General features: G+C 41.2%; 1 protein-coding gene across 1 annotated transcript in view; it reads left to right on the top strand.

Moving 5' to 3' along the window:
• m (miniature) overlaps positions 1 to 25,109 on the top strand; it is a 107,412-nt gene that overhangs the window by 79,343 nt on the left and 2,960 nt on the right. The window contains exons 3-7 of the mRNA XM_043415230.1: positions 14,697 to 14,780; positions 21,831 to 22,075; positions 22,722 to 22,915; positions 24,091 to 24,213; positions 24,435 to 25,003. Coding sequence (XP_043271165.1) covers positions 14,739 to 14,780; positions 21,831 to 22,075; positions 22,722 to 22,915; positions 24,091 to 24,213; positions 24,435 to 25,003 — 1,173 coding nt within the window. The 5' untranslated portion in view covers positions 14,697 to 14,738. The remainder of the gene's footprint in view (positions 1 to 14,696; positions 14,781 to 21,830; positions 22,076 to 22,721; positions 22,916 to 24,090; positions 24,214 to 24,434; positions 25,004 to 25,109) is intronic.

Here is a 25,109-nt window from a genome sequence, read left to right as displayed (position 1 = left end):
ATTAAAGACGCGCAGACAAGATGCAAAAAACTGTTTTTCATTGACACAATTAAGAGCGTGTGCAAACGAGGGATTTCAAGGTTACACTATCGAATATTCCGTCAGAATTTATTTGATCTCCACTTCAATTTTCAGCAGATCCTTTTGACTTTTTTCGTAAGTTTACAAACAGGACGAAAAGAATATAATCATGATCGACGATCAAATTCCGAGAAGTTTGCGAAAGAAACGTGCTCAAGTCCCAATCAGAATCTAATTCTGTAACAAGCAGATTCCGGATTCAGATTCTCGGACAGAGCGATCGAAAATAATATTGAATTTTGACGAGTACACGTTACAGATTTCTTGTCCCGCTAGACATCTCGCTGATTCAACTTTGAATAATTTGTCGCTCGTGCAAAAAAGCGCCCTGCCCACCCGCGGTTGAACGAAGAGAAGAGCGGAGAGAGATGAGATAACGGTTAAAGAGTCGTCGACGTCATTCCCACTGCGTGTGGACCGATACGCACACGAGGATGTGAGAAAAAAATCATCCAGCGCGTTAACCCCTAGAAATTATTATTATCGCCAGCTCATATTATTTATCTGGCGAAAGTTGGAATAATCATTCGCGTACGTTACCGATCGTTCAACGTTGTGCCTTCGTATAACACCGAATCTCCGCGGATGTGTGTTTAACGTCCACACGCACGCGTATATCTGAACATGTTCAATTTGCATCGAGTAGATTTGCCGAGAGGCCGTGTTGGCCGCTTAAACGCCGCCGGCGACTTTAGAAACTCGTATAATTATTAGGCTTTAGTAGCCATATAAACGTACATAAAGTGGATATAAATGAGACATTCCAAGCCAGCTCGATCCAGCTTCGATTTTTATGTTTCATTCATTTTTTACGACAGTTGTAAACTGCAGAACTTAAATACACTGTTTTTTTTAGTAAATCTTCTTGCACGTTTTTCCTAATCGATCGATAATCAGTTTTGGCCAATTATTCATGCCGGAATTGAACGTTCCGAACGCTCGAAAATAATCCTTAGAAGCTAGGCTCCCAAAGATAGCAACATTACCTGTTTACACTCAGAGTACATTCTATGCTTCCCCCCGTATCGCGTGTCACTTAATCCACCGAACTAGTTCACCCAAGTGTTTCAGTAATCCGAGGAAGAACCATTCGCGCTAAGGACCCTGAATTACCCCGCAGCTACATCGAGAAGCATCAAGAAAACTCACGTTTTTTCCTCGCAATATCGTGAGGTAGTGCGCACTTTAAGGGTCGAATCCGAAAGTCTTTCGGACCTTCTAAAAAGGCGATTCACGAGTCTCATAAAGCCCCATGAATTGGAGAAAACAAAGAAATTTTACACGATTTTCCATACCCAAACTTCCTTCGAATCATTGAAAATTAAATACTGTTGCTTCTCTTAAAATTTGCGATGCCATGAGTGCGAGAAGTATTTACATACAATAACGTCGGTGAGATGTTGACTGAGACCGTGTTAAAAGCAAGCGCTGAACGATACTCTCAAGTAAATAAAAAAAAAAAAAGACACAAACTCTTTTAGAGACGCAATGATAATTTGAAAAAGAAGGTGAAACAAATCTTAAAGAGTCAGATGTGAGTCAAGTTCTCATGAAATTCCCCGTATCTGTTTAGCACCTAAAAATGTACATATAGCTAATACACTACCGAAATTCGTTCTGCCCACTCTTGAGTATCAAAGATACGTTATGTATATATGTACCTAATGTATATGTATGGTTGAAAAATTTGAATATCCGCATAGACATATATGTATAACGGACACACGGTTATGTCCTTGCTTTTTGCAAACAGGTGTCGTCTCTTGTTTCCCTGAGATATTCATTAAATATTCAGAATGCGCATACGATTATATGAAGCTCCGGTATATGAGAGGCAGCGTACACTTTTGCTCCACGCGCTCTCGCTAATCCTGAACTCCTGGTGATAAATGCCGGGTGTTCGACCTCGTCTCAGGAAAGCCGAACGACAGAAAAATCCACGATTCTCGTGCTTAGCTCAGTGAGAGCAAGAATAAAGAGAGAGAGAGAGAGAATGAACGAGATGAAGAGAGCGTTCGAGAAGGCGCGCCCCGATTCAGTAGAGCGTGCACGTCTGTCGTCAGACGCTCGAGCGTTAAGTAGTCAAATAGTATGCGCGACGACGACTGTGTACACGCAGCCAGAAAGACAGACGTTGCGAGAAAACGATGGAAAGGTGGTAACGGTCGTGAGGCGAGCTTCTTTCTTCCACGGAGGATTATTAATGGCTCATTACTACGTAAAATATCAGGCGGCTGAGTATACATCAATGATGATATCAGCTCTCCTGTACGAAATCTTGCACCCAGTATTTGTCAAAAAATCGTTAAAAAAAAACTGCTTGATCCACCCGAAAATTCAGAGTGCTCCAAAACCTGTGCTGGATCGAACTGAACTTTTTCTACCGTGAAACTGACTACTCACATCAGCATGTTGATATATTCGAAAAAATATATGCTGTTCCGCGGAGTAGGTCACTGAAATCTCGAGAGGATGTCTCGAGACTCGTAATATCGTCTTATTTAGTGTTAATAAAAATCAATTAGCTCGAAGCACGCGATGACTCGTCCTGCTATGAATGTGGTATGAAAAATATGGATATTCATATAAAACAGAATAGAAATGAATAGCCGAGAGAAGGAGTTTTGTTCAAATGCATCCGTACTCGCTCCCATTCATCGAGTGGTTTTTGTTCGCACCTTTCGTTCTACTATATGAAACTGACGATGAATTATCAGCCGACACGCGGGCTAATAACACGATACTCTATGCCGATTAAATAACTTATTACGCGAGTCTAGATACACGCTATAGTAACATACTGTAAAACACGGCTTACTCGTGTAACGTAATATGATAATGATATTGAATATAAAGGATAGCATAAATGCAGGCGGTGAAACGCGAATGTGCGGCCTGTAACATGAGCGTGCGTGCGTGCTTTTGCGGGCGCACGTGCGTGGTCGGACCTTCCGGATGTTTGCCTAAACGTCTCTCGATGCCCCGAGTTAAGTGCGCTTGCATATATGTATCGTGTCGAATGACAAAACGCCGTATTTCGCGCGCGTCTGCGCGTCAGACTATGCCGGATGCGCCCTTTTCTTTATCATCGGTGTGGCTACCGGCGTGCACAGGATTTTCCAGCTCACACCGGTGCTTATCGGTGGTAAGAGAAATTCATGATTACGTGCAGTTGGATGATTGAGATTTGAAGACTTTTTACCATCATCGAATCTGCACGGAATTTTGGGCTTTGAACGATAAAAAAGTTTCGAGGTTTTGACATAAATTTCTATCGAGGCTTTGCCTGATCTGCGTCTACGCAATTTTTGCATTCATTTCTGTTATAACTGGCAGCCACGAGGGTCAAAAATGTTAACGTGCCTTTTTCGAGGTTGTTCGAACTCGCGAATGTTCAACGATATATACGATTATCGACGAAACAACCGAAGTTCACGAATTCAACGATTTGAACTTGAATTGCCCGTATGCATGGAGTCATACGTCGGTTAACTGAGACCAAGAACCAGACGAACGCAAGCTGCTTACTCAATGTACTTCTATAAATGGCGCTTGTGAATAGATACGCACAGATGCATAAGCGTCTGGACGCACGAGACCATGCGCATAGAATTTATCAGACATTGAGGATCGGCGCCCTTCTCCGTGGTGTTTGCACACAGGATTTATTGCCGATTCACAGTTCACCATGAACGTCAGCATCGAGTCGACACTTCTCCGAACGTGAGAGAAATTATACATCTATCTCTCGAGTCGGCATAATGTACGTATACCTACGACGTTTGCGTAGAGTTTCATGAGAGGCTTTGAATTTTCATTCATAAAAATCGCTACTAAAGCTATCATTCCAGTAAAAATGTTGTTCCCAGAGTTTGCTCGCTTCTGTATTTTCTCCCTTTTCCTGGTGGAAAAGCCTTTTCACTAGTTCGAGATAAGGACGACTAAGGATCGGTATTTCGACTCGATGGTTTTACGAGCAATAAAAAATTGAGATCTTGTGACCAATTGGAATCCTAAATCTCCAAAATGTTCCAGACTGTAGTAAAATAAAACGAGTTGCATTTTATTTTGACTGACTTGATATTTATTTCTTGGCAAATTTAAACGATGTGATTTAGAATCTTGTAATCTCGCACGTCACATTTTCTTTTGGAGTAGGGATAGTGGACCTAGACACGTCGCATCCACGCGTCGCAAATTTCGGCTGAACTCGATATAATTCAAATAAATAATTAAAGACTATTACAAAATGGGAAATCAAACGATATGGAAGCTGCGAAAGCCACCGTTAATGAGAGCTTCTCCAATCATAAAAAAGCACGCCTTTGCCGTGCAAAAAGATCAAACGAAGGGAAGATGTATTATTCAAAGCCAAGTTCTCACGAATTCTTCATGGGAGCGGAATTATGAATAGCTAATATTAATACACGGCATGGTTGATGATTAGCAGCGAAAGGGGTATAAAAATCGGTCGAATCAAGTTCTCAGATGGTAATGAACGGTTCGTAGTAATGGGGGGGAGCGGGGAGGGGAGGGGGAGGGGGGGGGCTGCGAGTATAAACACAGTAGCTTTGAGCAGCTGATACTTCTGCGAAAAGCCAGTGCGCCTATAACGAAGTCCGCTCGGCGTCTGTCATTATCCATTATCTTCACACGAGGCTGTTTCACGTGTTCATTCGACACGGCGCGCAAGCATCTATACCGCACTAAAATCTAATAAAATATCGCGGACACAAGAGTCCACTCGATTCTGGGCCAGTCGGTTGAGGCGAGAGAAGAAGCAGTGAGATCTCGAAGAGACCCGATAAAAAGATAAATACATTTATGTATGCACGCGTAAGAAAAAGTTGTACGTTAAAAAAACTTACTCAAATAAATATAAAAATAAACGGCTTTGAAAAATGCGTGGCAAGATGACCATTAATTCTTAACGAACGGTTCATAAGGAACGCAAAAAACTTTGGAGTAATTAAGCACGGTATAACGAATACGCGGCGGATCCTCACGAAAGCCCAGTAGCCTTCGTAGATATTTTATATTATTACGTACAAACGAGATATATAGATATATAAATGCGATATAGATAGAACGCTGAATAAAACGTCTTTTGCAGTGGTGAGTGATAACCCTCGAACGTTATATACATATTGAAGGTGTGCAATAAACTCACTGGCACATAACCGCTCAGCGTTACGATTTAATTTCAACCCACTTTTTCCACTGTTTCTCGTTCATCCTCCTGAGGACCTGAGGAATCTACAGAAACTGTCCGCAAGTATAATACTCTTGACGAGAATTCTTGGCTCGATCGTTGCTTCAGCTCACCGGTAACGAAACAAGAATTATCATCATTATTATGCAATATCCCCGCCGGTGTGGTATTCGCTGAATGTAAATTTCTTCGACTCGCTCGAGTACTAATAGCCCGACTTTGTAAGACATTCATTAAACTTGATAATGTGGGCAAAAGACATTGAGAATTGTTTGAATAACGAAAAATTTCGAGATAATTATAATGATACAGATAGAAACTCAGTCCTAGAAAATTGTAGGTTGGGAAGTGGAAAAAAATTTAATGATATATCGACTCTCTGGTTATTACTGGCATTAAAGGACTATTAATTGCATCCGATTTCAGAGGATTGTATTAGCGTCATTTTTTTTTTTCATGTTTTTATGCATCGGAATATTGAATTCTCGAAATACCTAAAATTCGGCTGAATGAAAACTTGGGAACTCAATTATTTAAGAGGATTGTGAATGGTGAAAAAAATCGTTTCAAATTGAAAAATAAACTTTATTCGTCACACGGCACATACATTTTGGAGGAAGCCTTTTCGGGTCATTGATCTCAAAGATTCGTAAATGCAGAAAAACATCTCAGAACCGGAAATTGAGGTTACAGACGCTAAATTTAATATTCGAGGCTGACTCATATATTTCAATTAATTAATGAATTCATTTCGCCGGATTGGAAGATTCACTAAAGATTTGGTAAAAGTTGGAATCGTCAATTTAGTGATAAATTTAAATATTATTTGTACCCATTGGTATTCGAAACGAATAAATTGGAATCTTCGAGTCATTCCTCACTCCTGTCACGAGCCACAATATTCTCACCGACGATTGTCATCTCGATAAACATGAAAATATGGTTCACTCATTTGATGCTGTTTTTCTTTTTAATTTGAATAATTTATAACAATCAATTAAAAACCTGTTGACCACGAAACTCTCGGATACCGAAATTTCAAGAGTAGTCGCAGTCCCGATCGAAAAAGTAGTATAATATCGTTCGTGAATGAACACAGAGGATAATAAAAAAAGGTAAAATTGAATGAATACGAAGTGCCGGAAGTAGTAAGAGGCCGATACCGGTATTTAAAAAAATAGAGGATCGAGCATGCGTGAGAAAGACGATAGACGAAGAGAGAACCCGCGATGGATCTGGTGAATCGAAGTGGAAAGGCTTGGCCTTTAACGGGTGTCCACTGCCGTGGCTCGAGCTCGGTAATTACCTCCAGCCATTCGTAGACCGTGACTCGTTAGCTAGCAGTTGAGGCGCGATCTTCTCTCTACAGACATTTATGTTTCTATATGTGTGTGTGTGTGTGTGTGTGTGTGTGCGCGTAAGATTGGGACCCGTGCCGAGGAGCGAAACGCGACGAACCGCCGGCTAGCTGACTGCGGCAAGACCCCGCAGACGAGAGGCTCTCCCTCTCTCTCGCGCTCTCTTATCCCGAGGCCTCGCACGTGCGAGTAAAAGAGACGAGCTTTCCCATTCATGATGATGGGCCCGCCGGCGCAGTCGACACTCCACTCTACTCCTGGTCGGGGCGTTCGCGTTCACACGCCTCGCCGACCATTGTGCCAACACTCGGTGTGTACGCGGGACGCACGAGCCTTTTCATCTCTTTTAGCTTCTCGTCTTCTTCTCTATTTTACTCCTTCCATCGGCCTTTTTCTCTTTCTCCGAATCTTTTCTTCCTCTTTCTCTTGCCCTCTTACCGCGTGCCTTTCTCAACGCACGTTTTTCATCACATTTCTTTCTTCCCTCGCCCGCGAACTTACGCTCATTTTTTCACTAGCTGAATTTCACCTTTTTTATCGATCGAGAAACCGAATATCGATCCAACGAAATGTTACTCTCCCTCAGTCTCCCGACCGCTCACGAGTTTGCAGCTGAAGGATGGAATATCTTCTCAATATGTAAAAGGTGTTATTAGAACAATCAAACTCTAACCACGAGTACAGATGAAAACCCCTAATTAATTTAATGGAAAAATAAAACAGAAAATAAAATATCTCCAATGTACTTGGCAGAGTAGTAATTGGCAATCATTCCTCATGACTAGGAGAAAAATTACGGTTCTCCGATTGAATTAGAGAACTAGAATGAACGCCTGAAATTGGAAAGGTATTCGCTAATTATTATGTATACTGGGAATAATTATTGATATCGGTACCGGTACGAAGTACTGTTCATATTAAAATGACATAAAAGTAGGCAATTATATTTTCTAGATTTGGGGTATACGCGATGAGTTTCATCCAATACAAAAGAGTTCATTGGACTCGGTGCTGCAAAGAATACTGAATCCGCGTTTAGTCATGCACTCGGAAAGTACCTACACTCTAATGCAATAGTTACCATTTCACGTGCCTGGAATCATAAGAATAAAATTGCTGTAATTTCTTCGAAGATGTCATCTGCAATTTCGAATATTTTCCCTGACCTACTTCACCGTAGGAATTCTTGGGCTCGCTCCTCTCGGGCTCATCCCGGATTTAGATAAACTCGGAATAACTTCAAATGACTGCCTGTTGTGTTTTCTCACAAGAATTTACTCATTCAAATTTTCATTGTGCATAACAACTTTTGCGGCGTACAAGAGAATAAATTCCAATCGCAGAGACTATGAAGAGAACGAATGATCAAGTAAACAACTAATTTAAACGAAGTCGAGGGATTTCCTTAGCGTTGTATCGCCATACATCAGTTTCATTCGCAATCGCGCTTTGATCATATATAAAATGGCCTCTGCGAACCAGGAAAACGTATCATGTGTACGCTATCTCACTGATACTTATATTATACCCATGAGATCATCGCGATAAAAATTCGGGGTCGAGTTCACCGATTTCGTAGAAGCTGGTAAAAAGGGACAAAATAGCAGCGATCTACCGTTCGCCGCGCGATTCCATATCACAAAACTACAGAACGGACGGTTGGATACGTGCCCCGTACGACGGAAGTCGCCAGCAAGAAGCCAAGAGCAGCAATAGCGAAGCTGCTGGATGTCGCCCTCTCTTTTCCTCCCTCTCGTTCTTTCTGCGTCTCTGTGTGGCGGCATCCCGGTGCTTGAGAAAACGATACGGGTGTCACATTAAAACGTCGCGGAGAAAAACGGTGTCAGAGGTGGAGAATTATATATTAGCGTGGGATCTTCCGTGCCACACGCGTGTACGATGCTGCCCCACGTACCGGAGCACATACCGAACGGGCAGAAACCGTCCCTGCGTATTTTACTTTTTTTTTGTTCACGATAACGTGGATAAATAATTCTTCGAGCTCGAATAAATTTTTTATTGGATGGTGAAAAAAAGAGAGTCGAAAGCAAAACTGGGGAACTGGTAATCCAATGAAATTCAAACTCTCAAAAAACTAACTCTCCGCATAAATGAACAATTAATAAATATGCTTCTTTCAAAGGTAGTTTATGCACGAAACGATTTTCTTAAGAAAGACTTGATATTTACACACAATTTAAATGGGTAATCGACTGACACGCGTATCAAATTTTAAAGGGTTCGTCTTCTTGATTATTGAGATAAACGTGTTTGAATATGAATAAAAATACACAGGGACTCTGCGTAAAAAATCGTTTATCTTTCCATATAACGAATGAACGTATCTTACGAAGCTTATGAAAAAGTACACAGTAACAATGAAGTATATAATGAAGGTCTGGGAAAAAAATCGAGACAATTGTCTTACTAGTAATAAAGAAATATTAGGTTAAAGGTTGAACGAAATTGGTAATGATGAGTACTCGTACAACCTCACATTCGCTTATTTCGGCATTTTGTTTCCTCTTTGCTTGGCCCATCAATCAATGGCTTGTAATTTCATTCGCCAAAATATAAGTTGAAAAAATGTATTTACAATTTCGAATTAATAACTCTGACATGAATTTAAAATGATTATATCTTCAATTGGGAAGTAAAAATCGACCGAATTTAGACACCCATAAAATACGGTCCTTCAGGCATGATCTACCTTAACACAAGACTCGTGCAATGTCCATGAATCGATGCCTCCCTTATTTTTAGAGCCCATATTCAAATTGACTTTTGTCTAGCTTCGTTTCCATTGACATAACATTTTCCTAGAACGTGTGTGCAGTTTATTTCCAAGGATGTAGTTCAGAATAGACTCGACTACGAGGTTCATACTCAGTTGAGTATATGAAAATTTATGCGTAGAACGAACGCAAAAAATCATACACGCATAGACACAGGAATGAAAAAAATGTTAAAAAGAGGAAGGGAAAGAGAAAAAGAGGCAGGAAGAAAGAGAGTGTGCATATAGAAAAGCATTATATTCTCATGGTGAGGTACGACGATACTCGATCGGTATGAGCTCATCATTCTATCTGTTCCTCTCCGTCTCTTTTATTCTTTCTTCATCTTTTTTTTCGCTGTACCTATAGTAGAACTCTTTGAGAGTCTTAGTGGCCCAGCCCGAGTGGGAAAATCACCGTTAACCCGGCTTGTGAGCTCTTCTTCAACGCATGAAGTTCCCCTCTTCTCAACTCAAGAGGGACCTCTCCGTTTGAAACATTCCTGGAATGTATTGTGCGCTTGGGAAACGTTACTCCGAGAAACGTAGCGTATTTTGCTGCTGCAACGCTTCTATTCGTCTAGGAACGTTCCACGCTTCATTCCCAGACATAACCGAAAGAGAGAGAGAGAGAGAGAGAGAGAGAGAGAGAGATCAAGTGAGGTCCGCGACACGAGTCGCATATCTTTTCGATATGCCGAGATCGTGTCTCTTGCATCCTGTATACGATAGTCACAAACGCGACTTCGAGACGTGTGCATTATGAGAAATACTACAAGTTTATCTCATATACGTTTGTATGTGTGTTTGTGTGGTATGTGATTGAAGAATTGGAACCACCGCATCGAGGTAGCAAAGTGACACTCGTGAATAGAAGCTTCCTTATGCATCGCATAAGATTACAAACCGCAATACAGTTGTTTAAGGTATTGAGAAAAAGATAATGCGCGCGGTGCATTTGAGATGCGACATTTGATGCATGCTTTTCCAAAAAAAATGAAAAAAAAAAAGCAGTCGTCGCGTCCACGTTCCGTTTCGAGGACAACGACGGTGCGAGATAAAAATTCAAGATTTTCGACGAATTTGAGTATTAGAGAAACGCGAATCTCTACTTTGTTTGAGAAATGGAAAGAAATTTCATGAGTTGCACTGCTGCACTCCGTGGATCAGGACCCAACGAACAGACACTTGTGGTTGTGAACTTTATAACGTATTTGATCAAAAGAATTAAACATTTTCGAGAGAACGTTTCGTGTCAAGTAAAGTTCTACATCGTAGCGAGTTCTTTGAAGTATAGTTACGGCTCGAAAATAGCTGTCGAGCTTTGGACTCGACCGAGGGGACAGTAAGTCTAGAAAGTCGTTGAATTTCCTTGTGTCCAGTGAACTCGAAGTTAATATTCTCTCATCCCTTTATCCCATAAATCATTAGAAAAAAGGAAACGCAATGCATATGAATTCGAATTAGCATTCAAACTGCTTTCTTGGAAGTTGAGCGTTTTTATTATTCCGATTTATGAACGTCTTCCTCACTGCGGATTCTCCTATCTAAGTTGTGAAAAAAATTTCACCACTAACAATGACTAATAAATTTCTAAGTACTCTCACCGACGCAAGATTATACGAAGAATGCCAAGAGAGAAAATGCATAACTTTCGAGCCTGTATGTTCTCGGGGAGTAAATCCTTAATCCGTTGAATCGCGTCTTGTTGTCTCATTGATTGATAGTTACTCGTGAATCTTGGGATTCCCGTAAATCCGTGCGTGATCTGTCAGGATTGTTTAGCTCCCTCGGGGAGGTGGTGCGGTTTCAACCGCAGGGATCTCATCCGCGATCGCGAGAAGCTGTAAACGTCGTCAGGCTCTCATGACGCACCTTCTCATCAACCATCTCATTCTCTCCCATCCTATTTCAATCTCCCCCTTCACAGCTATCGATCTCACTCCCTCCCTCTTTCTCTCCGCTGCGTATCCGAACGCACGGCATCGCGCTTCGAGGCTTAGCTTCCGATAACTAATGGCTATTAACCAATTAGCGGTAATTGTTAGGTATCAACTAATGCTCAGTCCACGGATCTAATCCGTCCAACTGTATATAGTTACTTATAATATATGTACATATTTATCGGTACATAGATACATAGAAATTCGATTTGCGAGGAGGCTGCGGGGGCGGATGTATATCGGTTCTCTACGTTAATTAGTCACATCGCGTCGCACCGGCCGTGACAGTAATGCGGTTGATAGCAATCCAAATATATACTAACTATAATGCAACAACTATTGTCGTTGTGGACGTACGAAGTGTATAACGATGCGGATCGGTTAGACTCGTGGAAGCTGCCACGCGGTAAGAGGAGAAGAGGAGGCATTAGCATTGCACTGTGTAATCAACGTAATCCATTTGCAGACCCCGATGAACATGAATCGTGAGCGCGCCGCCCCAAAATTGTTATCTCGTGATTTCAACACATTCGACGAGTCTTTTGAGATTAAAATGAAGAACTTATCACAATGGGATTATAAACAAACGGGAATGTAGACTTTGTGAGACTCGTAAACAATGTGATTGGACTTTGAGCTAAGAATACAAACGTGATTGGACCAATGGACTAGGGTTTGTGTTATTTTTTAAGGATCCTTTAGGAAGGACTGAAATCCCCCGTAAATCCAGGAGAAATTGTGTTCGTTAATTTAGTTCTTCTCACTTTTTCCACTCCGTTATTCCTCCGGAAACATCTTTCACTTTCAGTGTATTTTAAACGTATGAAACTGCTTGCTTAACTTCATGGGGCTAAACGCACTCTTAATCCTTCATCGTTAGGATTCGTGTCACTGACACCGAACCACGAAAATTAACCTTCAACGGGCTCTCAATTGAGATGGGCTTTTCAAGAACTAAATCGATATTTGAAACTTTTGAGAACTGGAAATTCGACACGTTTTTCTAAAGATGAAAGGTTTGTGCTGATTAAAAGCTATGCCGCAAACCAAAGTGTTGGGAGACCATTTTAATTTTCAGGGAGACTTCTTAAAATTTATATTTATTTATAGCAATTTCTTAATATTTTGTTTACAACGTTTTAAACGATTTTTCCTCTCTTTCTCTCTGCTCTCGTTTAATGGCATTGCTCGTGCATCCAATGACTACGAACGCGCGGGCTTGAAATCGAGATTGAGCGGACCGTTGCGCTCGGCTTCGCGACTCGATAATAATCGCTTTGATATACTACCCAACACAGTTTGATCACGTTGCAACGCAGTCACGAATGATGCACGCATCATTCGTAACTGGATTTTGTAAGCCACTTTTCGATGGGAACGAAGCGTCACAGCGGCCCGCGGGAGAAATCATTACAGTTAAATATTATGAGTTTATGATGATTGCGTTGATACGACGCAATGATTAAATTCAGAAGACGGACGCGATCGAGTGAAGGGAGGTTCAAACAAACGAGAAACGAATGTGTGCAGAAATGCAAATACGTTGAGTTTCCAAAAGTATAGACAAAACACTATAATTCATTCGTACAAATTAATGGATTACGATAAACTGTTGGTAACGGTTCAGCATGAAATTTCAATTTGTTCTCAAAAAAATTTCTGTAAACAAACCGTTCTGAACGGTAAATGGACGAAATTTTTATTTCAGATTAGCAATTCTGCACGAGACTACGAGGCAGTAAAGGAGAAAAATCGATCACAATTGAATTTTATGCTCTGCTGCCTCATAATTTATATGCATAAGAAAATTTCTCTCGGATAATTGAAATTCTAGAAGGCAACAGAGTTTTTTGATCAACGAACTCCGACTGACTTCGCGGTCTGCCTTGAGAGACTCGCAGACATACAAAACTTCCGAACAGGAAACAACAGCGGGAAGAGTTGAAAAATTAATTCCAACACAAAGGCATTGAAGCCCTAAGTCACAAAACGACGTGTAAACAATCCATTTTCTATTCCTCACATCATCCTCACCGCAGGCCAGATAAGCCGTGAAATATCGTAACAACAAAGCATAATATGAACAAAGCTAAGAATAATTTCAAGACAAGCGAACAACGATTAACCACGGTCCCAGCAAAACCGTTCGATCAAAGGTAACCTGCGCATACTCGTGTGAACAATTTTGTACTTTTTCGACCCGACTGTACGTACCCAGTCGCTATTTAATTATCAAATTTTTTTGCTCTGTTGAACGAATTGAAGTAATTTGTGCGAGAAGATAAAATCTTAATAACACCCGAATTAAACACCTCATGAGAATCACGCATAAACTTAATGTCTTCCGCGCAAACGTTTCAATCACTGTTCGTCTTACATGATACAGCAACCCTTCCACGTAATGCAAATATATATACAACTTCACAAAAGTCGTGACAGGCATATCATTCACGATCCCTCTCCTTCAGTCTTCTTATTCGTCTTTCGTCTCGTACTTTAAGGCATTACAGTGACTATTACCTGAGTCGGATGCACCCTTCGTGAGGAGACGCATTCGTCATCTTTTTTTTCATCTCATCCATATTCTGCATTCGTTTATTATTTTTTGAGGTCTCTGTCCTCGCATTTTTGTTTCGATTTTTTTCATCGATTTCCTTTCTTCCTGGAGCATATTCCTGGGCCATTGTTATCAATATTTTCGTTACAATTTGTCAACTCTTTGGCTCACACTGTCCTCTTGCTTGGTCGGATATTTCTTACTATTTTTACGTCCTCCCCTTACTTATACGTTGTCTTTTTTCTTTGCCTCCTGCCTCTATTTTTTTTATTAAGTATTATCGGGGCTACGCTGTTTCTCTCGGGACAAGGAAATTTTGCTGCACTCAAGACCTCCTTGGTACTTCGAGCGCAACACGTACTTCGAGCGTCGAGTACTTTGAGGCTCAATTAATTAGCCTACTAGACCGTGCTCGCACTCGCACACAAAATACCCTGCAATATGAACGAATATACACAGATATACATATGTATCCGGTATCGTTCCGATAAAAAAGGGATAAATAGTAAGTTTTTATTGCAAGCTGAATGTCTAAACTAAGATTATTCTATCCCAGCTCATCTTGGTCGTAATTGAAAAACAACATGCGATTCAATGTCTGATAAATGATTGTTCGATTTCGTCGGAACATCAATTCTCATTAACTCGGAGATAAAGTAAAGTTCATGAGAAACAAGCATGCGGAAAAATGATTTAGAGATCGATGGATATTACGATCCCGTTAGACGATTTCTGATTGAACAATAAAATCGATATTCCAACATTGTTCCAGGCAAGTGCGCGAGTTTCAGCGTGAGAGGCTGGAACCTCCAGGATGCCAGGGGTGTGGAAGTTGCTACGCATGCTGATCTACATGGTACGTATTAAAAGTTCCAAATCAACGGCTAATGGGAGGTCTGCACTTTGGTATATGTGGTTATTGAAACGAGGGGTCCGAGGAAATACATTAAACTGAGCTTGCAAGAGCAAATGATGATGATAGAGATTCGGAAGGCTCGACTTTTTAGTAATTAGAACATTTATTCATGGACCAAAGTGTGGAAATCGCGGGAGACGAACTTGATATTCACTACGATGAGTAAAAATATTATCGATTCTTTTTTTGACATATTGAATTCATTCGACCTGACGAGACGACGAACTACTATATAAAACCGGAAGCGAGCATAGCGTTATCGTTCCAGCGCCCGGTTCGCTCATTCTTTTTCTACCTCTGTGTATGTAACACACCGAAGTACTTACCTGTGTTCTCTATACACTTGAACTATACCGTTATAGCTCAAGAAAGAGAGAGAGAGAGAGAGACCGAGATCTATGCGCCAAGAATAAACGAAACCGTCGTATTTCTTCAAAGTAGATATGCAGGAATTAAGAAGGAAAAGAAAAGGGAAAAGAAACAATGTGCTATAACGACAAATGGTTGGTACATTAAGGAAATAATACGCGACTTCGAGCGCTCATTTAGTTCCATTTCTCGTAATTCTATGGCAGATTTCATTATGCCGTGTATTTTATTCTTAGTCGAGAGACCATTCGGTGCATAAGTACGTGAAACTGAAAACTCAAGTCTTTTACGACCTGGTGAATTTTCGTCGGTGATAATTCAACTTAAAGACCTCACTATTAACCCGAATTTGACAATTCCCTCAAGCCTGATTCATTATCATAATTCTCGTGATATTTGTGCCCTGCAAACTTTTCGAAGCTAAAAATATGAAAAATTCGTGACCAGTCCACAACCGTTACGAAGCTGCACATATCCGTACAGCAATGAAAATTCCATTATCCAACATTTTTTTCCAAGTCTCCATAATTGGCCCGAATATAAATACTCGGATATCCCTTCGGGCGGTATTCCGATCCTCTATAAACTGAAGGTTGACCAGAGTGCTTCGATAAACACCGAGAAATATCGTTGGTCGACATCGATGAATGGTAAACACATCAGACTCGAGCGTGTCGGATTATTGGATCGTATATACGAGGAGATACACATAAACCACGAATGTTCCGTCAATCCGTATCTAAATTTCAAATAACCGTATTGTTTATGCGTATACATATAACTACAAAAGTATGTACTACACAGGCAACCTCACTCAACGATAATTAAAGTTATTGGATTAACGAGGAATCGATAGAACCGCAACAATGGTACGGATTCGTAAAACCATGGATGCCCAAATGACAAAAGGAGAGTGAGAGAGAGAGAGAGAGGGAAAAGGAGGGTGGCGGGCAGTGAAGAGGATACAATATTGCCGGCGGGACGTCGTTTCGCGACAGCTTGCAAGCGGATATTCGTGCCTACTCTAGGTACCGTTAGCCCCTCTTGTTCTTCTCCTCATCCTCTGAGACCGTGAGTAGCGAGTGTATCTCAAGAGAACCCGGCGCGCCGCGCGGTGCATTATTCAAGTGTCCTCCGCCACGTTCTCCTCTTGCCTTCCCCTCTCGACCTACCTACCTACCTGCATCGGTGGAGGGACTCGACTCTCCGATTCGTCTTCCTGTTGCTATTCGCAACAGCGAACCAGACGCACGTCAACGTATTTGTGGGAAGGAGTGTGCGCGCGGTGCAGCGCATACGTGCATGGCCACGTTACCGTGTCACGGGACCTCTTGGTCGATCGAAAGATAGGCGCGCACATACGGGCGCATATGCACACATCGACGAGCCCGATTATCCTCCACGCCGGGAAATCTCCACGGACGAACTCCCCCTTCGAGCATTCGTGTATGTTTCTCTTCTTTCCTTCGCTTCTTCGAGCTCTTTTTCACTGCTCTTTGAAAGATGCGTGCGGCCAAGGCTACGGGCTGGCTTTCGTACGCGCACACGCGAAATACTAATTTGTTCGATATACTCTGTATACGTACACGGCCAAGTGTACGTGTGGGTGCTGCGTACATGAAACGATGGTGAAAGACGGTGGGGGGAGACGAGAAGAGATTCCGCGACGTGAACACCGCGGGCCGCAAGAAGAATCAAGAACGAGCCTCTTCGCCTGGTCGTATACGTCCCGGAAATTTGTCTGCCTCTACTATGTGGAAATTCCAATGAACCCAAACGTGCTTACACATATTCACCGATCGTTCAGGCATACTCGCTACATTTTAATGAACATATTCTTTTTCCTTGGATCGTTCCAGTGATTAATCCTCCGAGCGGGAGAACGTATTTCAATCGACTAGAATTAAATCAATGCAAATTCGATTTGTTGTAACTGTGATCTCAAGCTGCAGAGTCCTACAGTGTCTTCTCAATTCCAAATTCTTAGCAGACGCCCTCGTTCACGATGCTCGTGCCGTTCCATTCAAACACCCGTTGCATTTTTCTCCCGCTTTTCGTCTTCTTTATCGCCTTCCCCCCAGTGGTAAGCAATGTCAAGCTCGCAGGACTTGATTCTTCGCTCATTTTTTTCGTTCTTTTTCGCCGATAAAATGTCCCTGCTACAACGTTACAACGGCCACTTAATGATGCAATTTACGTTCGAACACCTTGCCCTCTCGCGCCGAAAGCATCGCGAAGCATCGATTTCTGATGAATATCGGAATGCTGGAACGTTGTTGAATGAAGACAACGAAAAGCTCGTAATCGCTGAGAGAAAGACGTCGTTAAAGCCAGTAGCGTTCGGATACATTCTATCGTACATGCCGCGATAAAATCTCGTTCCGAACCCTCATAAACATTGATGAAGAGGATTGTGCGCAGGATCTCAATACGAAAATTTTTCCAATGGAATACCTGAAGAGATTGGCAAAAGTTTATCCAAGAACCACGATCAGGTGCGAGCCTCCGTGAAAAAATGTTCCGTAATCGTCAGCCGAATCGACATTCCCAATGAAAAATATAATCAGCTTTTCTCTATTTACTTTTCGCCCTCCAAATACGACCAACTTTCCATCCTATCATTCGCTTTGCATTAATCCATTCAATCTTATCGTAAAAAAATATTTCATTGCTGAATACACGCGATTAAAATTATGCCGGGTTCTTCAACATCTTGTACCGTACATCTATTCATGTTTATGAGTACCTTTATGATCGAGAACTTGTGTGTCTCCGAGCATAAACGCCGGACAGTCATTGCGGTCATTAAATTTTTGACGTGTCTTTTATACGCCATATAAATATATATTTAAATATAAGCGATTATTTCACAGGTAGTATCCACTGGACCCCTTCACTAATAGGAAATACATTGCAGTATATCGTTTCAAAGTTATTTATTTCCCAAGTGCTGTGTGACTCAGGAATTTATACGACGGTTGTAATAGCCGTATCAAGTGTACTTTATGCGCTACGCGGTAAAATGCACTTTTACTAGCATTTTTCTTTCTTCCTTCTTCCAAACATTGAAACGACTCGTCTGAGTTTAAATGCCACGTTTTTTAAGCGGATGTTCCCCTTGTTTCGTTGCTGTCAACGTCTTTCTCACATTTTCCATTTTTCTCGCTCTCACAATCGGATAACCTGCATGACCTTCATCTCCTGAACGATTTCGTCTGTCCATTGTCTAATTGGATGCTCCCATAGTTCAATCAGCCACAGTTTTTAGTCCTCTTCGAAGCGACAATCGAATATTATAATTATCGAACAGAGAAACAAAATTTCGCAGAGTTTGACAATCTGAAAAAACAGCCGATGAAAAAAAGGTACTTCATTTGTTGTACTATTATTTCTAACGTCTCGGTGATTCGAACGGGGGAATTCACGTTTATGAAAATGATGATTTTCGGACCGTCTTTGCATCGATTCCGTGCCATTTGTTCTCGATATCGTCGTGTCTCCATCCTACTGAAAAAAAAATCTTCCTTGCCGTTCAAAATTCAGTCATTTAGCATGCATTTGGAGTTTCGAGGTCTCTCGAGGTTGACTACTCCAGCAGGAAATCGCTAAACTCGCAATCCTAGTGTACAAATGCCGTTCTTATAAAGCAAGTAAATGCATACATGGACGTATATACATTCAATAATATTCCACATTTACCTTCGACTCGACGATCCAGCATGCTCTCCAGAACGCGAATTTTTCTTTCGTAAAAAGTATTACGCTCTCGCTAGCAGAATAAATGTTTGTCTCTGAGGGACAAAACAGTAGGAGGTTTGCTCTTTTCAAGCAACGAAGCTGTGCAGCAGTTGGATATATTTTATATAGCGATATATATAAGTAATCATTTTCTAATGAAACTTTGTCATTTAACAGTGCGATTGTGAGCGAACGGCATGGAAACTTGTTTTCACTTGTGTGAAAAACGTCGACCGTTAATGCAGCGGTAAAGACGCCTCTCCCGTTACAGGATTGAGCGCGAGCTTGGACTACACGAGGAACACCTTTTCTTCCGAGACGCTACCGAGATTCCGCGAAAGAGACAGTCACATAGACGAATAGCCGGCGAATTTTACCCAGACACGTTTCCGCGATCATTAAACATATTTGACCGAAAAAAAAGCAACGAAACGACCAAGTTTCTTTCCCCTCCTCGTGCTGCGATCGTTTCCGACCAACTAACACATTTTGAATTCTTACTGAAAGATTCGCTACTGCAGGCGAAAGATCTTTTGAAAAAAGTTCGAAACAGCCTGCCCGCGTATGAGGTCGAATTTGCGAGGAGCTTCGAATAACATCGTTTTCGAAGAAAAGCCTTTCCGGATGTGTTCAACATCGAGCTTGTCCGTAATGCTCCAGTTCCCGATACACGAGCTCGACCCTGATGTTAAACCTGGACGTGTAAACCGTGCTAACCGAATTTCATCACTGTTAACCGAAAGTTTGAGCGTTGTCCGTTAACGAATTACTGCAGCCTCGACCGACCTTTTTGAAAAGCCAAAAATTCTTTCACTATTATATCGTTATTTTCTTCAAGACTCATCGTTCCCGGAAACTGTAAAAAGATAACTCGAAGTGACAAAAACCCTAAAGCCTCGGATGGACTGACCAACGTTGACGTTCAAGTGTCAAACTAAATATGGCCAGTTCCAGAGCGATAATGGTCGATTCCGATATTGAAATCGAAATCAACGAAGTTCCCATATAAGTCCATACTACCGTCATTGTATGGGAAGCCAACAGAGTATAAATATAACGAATCTCCTTATCGTTATAGTCGAGGCGATGGGCAAGTGAGAGATATGTAAATGCGAGTGCACCAAACGAATAGTACGAACGATAAATCTATGCGGGGAGTCTCATTGCACGCCTACCGAGCAGCCACACGCTTGAGCAGTTTAATTCCCACATGTTGTTCCTGATATATGGTTGCTTAATTGATCCGGACAGGCGCGCGATCTTCTGCCGATATCTCCCGAGCATATCTGAATCTCGTATCTTTACGATCGTGTATTTTATATTTACTTAGGGGGAGTTGTTTCAACATTTAGGCAAGCGTATATACACGGCAGAGGAGCATCTATAATTGAACGCTTTCAGCCGACAAGGAAGCTGCGTAGCAGTTGGAACGACCGCCCTGAGCGTTCTGCTTCGAGGTATCACAACACCATAAATTCCTTCAGCACCCTCACGATAATTGCAAATCGTCCACAGCCTGTATTTTTACCAATCCAGAAGATAAAGTTAGTGAATAAAAACGTTGCAAATTTACGCTACACGAAAATGAAAGGCCCATCGATCTGCCGAAGAATCGAAGCTTCTTCGAATCCAGAACGAAAGTAAACCCTTTAATTCTGTCAACCAAACGTCGTTCTTTCTTGCAGCACGTGTATCTTATTACTTCATCCACAGGAAATTTAAACCCTCGTGCACGATGCTGCAGGGACCGCTTATTGCCGGCTCACTGTAACTCATATAGAAACATGCTGGTTAGATTGCAATCATTTGAGGAGTAGTACATAAAACGAGTGTACATGCTATACATATAAATAAACGTGTGATTGTAACATGGTAATGAAGCATCGCTGCCGCGGCGTCTCTAATTTGCCCCTCGCACTGGCAAAGGGAGCTACTTGCTGATCCTTAGCGAGCCTAGATCACTTACACGTGCCTGTGAGCAAAAGAGGAGACGAGAAATGGAAAGAAGAACGGAGAGCGAGATGCTCTTCCATGATACGCAAAGCGTGATGGAAGACTCTCTCTCAATCTTTCTTTTTATATTCCTCTCTCGCATACACGCGTCTGTGTCCCGCACGTTTTTGTACCACGAATACTGTACACGTGTACTATTTACCATTGGCATTGCATACGGTCATACGAGCGAGTTGTGCAACGTTAATTGCGAATTCACTGACAGCCTACTCCCGCGATGCTGCACGTGAGATCTATCTTCCTTAGGATCGAGTCGTTACTGGAGACACGTATATTCTTATTTTCGTATTATACGCGTACACGTCTCATATCTTATGTAGGATCTTCAGAAGCCTTAGTAATTTGCGAGTTATGAAAAAAAAAAAAAAAAAAAAAAAAAAACATTAATCGAATCCAATTTCGTACAATTTGTATGATTAATGTGCTCTAGCTCAGTCCTAGTAATACAGAAACTCGACATTGCTCTCATTACGGAATTTTCTATCGCATCTGTGCAGTTACACTATTCAATTGGTCTAATCATTTTCCAACGATGCTTTCATATTAAAATTTACTAATTCAGCAGTGACGGAAAATTAAATGCTCGTGGAATAATGTGTGGTTTAATTTTTATCGATTTGGGTATCACACGCAATCGTCGTACTTTCGAAATTCAGATATTTGGGTATCATCAAAATCGCACTGACAAGTTTTTATGATGTGAGCAAAAGAACAATATTTATGTCGAAATTTCTTTTCCCATTAACCCAAATATTATCTTCCTCGGATTCGATATTCATTCAAGTTTTGAGAGTAATCATGACCCAGAGATGAGTAATGACTGTTTCAATAAAAAAAAAAAAAAAAAAAATATCAATATTCGTGATCTAGATGGCTGGCCTGAGGAACGTCAGTAGCAACGGCGATATCTGGCCATTGGAAAGGCCCGAGGGTATGCCAGCAATCCAATCTCTAGAAGTAATGTGCGGTAAGGACCACATGGACGTACATTTATCGTTCTCCCAGCCTTTCGAGGGTATCGTGTCCTCCAAGGGTCAACACGCTGATCCCCGTTGCGTTTACGTCCCTCCATCTACGGGCCAAACATTTTTTTCATTTCGGATAGCATACGCGAGGTGAGACTTAAAAGTACCTTAAGTATACTCTCCATTGACTAATGTCATTTGAAAAAACCAATGAATTAAATGATATTCTGTATAATCAATTTTTATTTACTCGATTTCAGTATTCATATTCTTTCTGTATATCAAAATGTGAACTTTTAACCATTCATGTACGCATTTTATTATATCTTCTATCGAGGAATTGATTTACTAATGTAAATAAAAATTTCATGACAACCATTCGAGATAATGAAATTTTATTGTTTTTTTTTTTTTTTCGCACAACGCCTGTAAAATAACGAGAGAAGCAATAAAAATTCTTATCTTAAGGCATTCCTTTCGCCCGAGCGTATTTTTTGGTGGCGCAAATTGGGCTACTCGAAATTCGGACTAATTTCTAACTTCACTTTTACCAATTAATTTTTTCAGCTTTATTATCATCATTCGAATACGATCAATCGAAACGCGTGATTGTTTGACAATCGCAATTCACTAGCACACGATAAAAAATGATTTTTCATTTCTCTCCTAATGCTGACCTCGAAACTCTAATCGTAGGATCTCGCATCGTCTGTAACAATATTAAAGTATCACACTAATATAATCTATTATTATTTCTCACCGTACGTAGACCTCAATTTCGAGCTCTCATTCACAGGTGCGGCACGAAGCCGGACATGCACGGTCAATTCTATGAGAACACGGTTGTTGTACAATACGACAAGGATCTTCTCGAAGTGTGGGACGAGGCGAAACGTCTGAGATGCGAGTGGTTCAACGATTACGAGAAAACGGCGTCGAAACCACCGATGGTTATAGCCGATCTCGACGTTATACAATTGGACTTTAGAGGTACAAAAAAATCTTTTCCTTCGCATACATCTTCAACTTTAATCTCTCTTATTATACATCGTAATAAACTGATTGATATCGTTTAAATATTCCATTACGATGAATTATCACCATTGACGAAGATCTTTGAGAATACTGAGGGGAAAAAAGGGGGAAAAATAAAAATAACAAACTTAATATTACCGAAGTCGACAATTATCATTAAAACGAATTAAATAACGATTTAGCGAATATGATTCGGACCGGAGTAAGTGCGGCTTTTAGCCCTCCGTAAATCATGCAATAGCATATGTATCTCAGCAAAATAAAGTCATCAATCATCCCATTTTTTCTACCTCATTGTTTTCGAATTTCTTTCTTTCTACGTGTCTAATGGAACTCTATGCTATGACGTCAAACCTTTTGATCGGTGCGTGGGATTTGCAGAATTTTCGATAATATTTATTACGAGTACAGAGTTATTAAGGGTTGGTTAAAGATTAAAAAGTTTTTGATGGTCGTTTTGGTTCGTGTTCGTTATTTTTACGTGGTTCGACATCAGAGAAATCGTGTTTCTAAATCATTTCCAACGGAAATTCATATATCGAAATAAAAACTTCCACTTTTCGTGGCCCCATTTCATTGTGAATTTTCAACATTTCAATGCAATTTTCAAACCATTAAAATTCTACCTTAATCATGAGAATAATACACCAGGAAAATGATGTTAATTTTTTATCGATTTTTCGAAGGGAAAAGAAAAGTGATAAATCGAAACATAATTTAACGGTCCCGCGCACATAAACGTATAATCTTTGCATGGGACAGACGGGAAGTGTGAATTGATGGAGTAATGGCGGAACGCGCACGGCCAAAGTGGTCAACCGCAAGAGCCAACCGCGAGTCACGTACATATACAAGCTCGACTGTTGCACGTATTTCATCATTTTCGCACTTTCAGTCTCCTTCCTATGTACGCGTTTGTTCCTCGAATATGCACATCGAGATTATATTCTACATGTATACGAAACGAGTACGTTTATTATCTACCATCTCCGTATCTACACGAATCCACATACACGAATAAGTATCGAGGCAATAATATATTGTGTATGGTGCTGGAACGTTATGGCGCTGCTGAAAGCGGTTTTCAGTAGGATAAATATCGTTGAAACTATGATATCAATTTTGTGCAGGCGACAACGTCGATTGCTGGATGGAAATTCAACATGGCAAGGGACCTTGGGCACCACCGGTTTCTGGTATCGTTCCGTTGGGCTCAACCCTCACACTCGTCGTCGCCATCAATGATTACAGAGGTAACTCTTATTGGTATTTTCATCTTCAATCTTGGGCTTATTATATCCCAAGCTGCGTAATCAAGGCAAGCCATGTTTATTCGTGATGGTTAGTTATTTGTATTTTCCATCTTGAGTGAAAAGTAGAACACGAACGTTGCTTAGTGGCTTTCAGAGAGACCAAGTATGAGGTTTACTGGTGAAATATGAGAATAATATTGATAAATATTGTTTTTTTCAAGGAGAATTCGACATGCGTGTGAAATCTTGTGTCGCATCTGACGGAGGTGGTCACACGATACAACTGAGCGACGAATTGGGCTGTGTCCTCAGGCCGAAAATGATCAGTCGTTTTCTCAAAGCTCGTGGTTCGGACGATCGCGCTACCGTCATAACGTACGCGTTCTTCCACGCGTTCAAGTTTCCCGATGCATTGAGCGTTCACATCAAATGCAAAGTCGAAATTTGTCGACACGGCTGTCTCGACCACTGCCAGCTCAGCGACAACGCCGGACATTTCATCCAAGATCGCAAGGATCAGCAGCAAGAACATCAGGAACACCAGGTCCGACCTCTGTACCCACCGACCACGGTACCTTCGACGACTCAAGATGACGATACATCGCTGTACGAGGATATCATCCAAAATGGCGATGAGATGGCCTCGATAGGGGGCCACTTTCTTGGCGTCGAAAAATCGGCTCCCAAAGCCCAAGCGCAAATGAGCAATCGCCTCTCTTCCACTTCCGGCGACAATCAACAGCACGAGGATTCTCGTCCCGACGATCCGGATTTGACTCATCCGTTCTTGGTGAGTCTCGAAGGGAATCGTCACTTGGAGAATCAACAAATTAAATTGCTCTGCTTTGATCGGTATTGAGAAGAGTATGAAAACGACAATAGAACCCTAAAACATG

Source organism: Venturia canescens, chromosome 1, assembly GCF_019457755.1.
Source record: "Venturia canescens isolate UGA chromosome 1, ASM1945775v1, whole genome shotgun sequence".
Taxonomy (NCBI): Eukaryota; Metazoa; Arthropoda; class Insecta; order Hymenoptera; family Ichneumonidae; genus Venturia; species Venturia canescens.
This window is presented reverse-complemented; position numbering and strand designations above follow the sequence as displayed.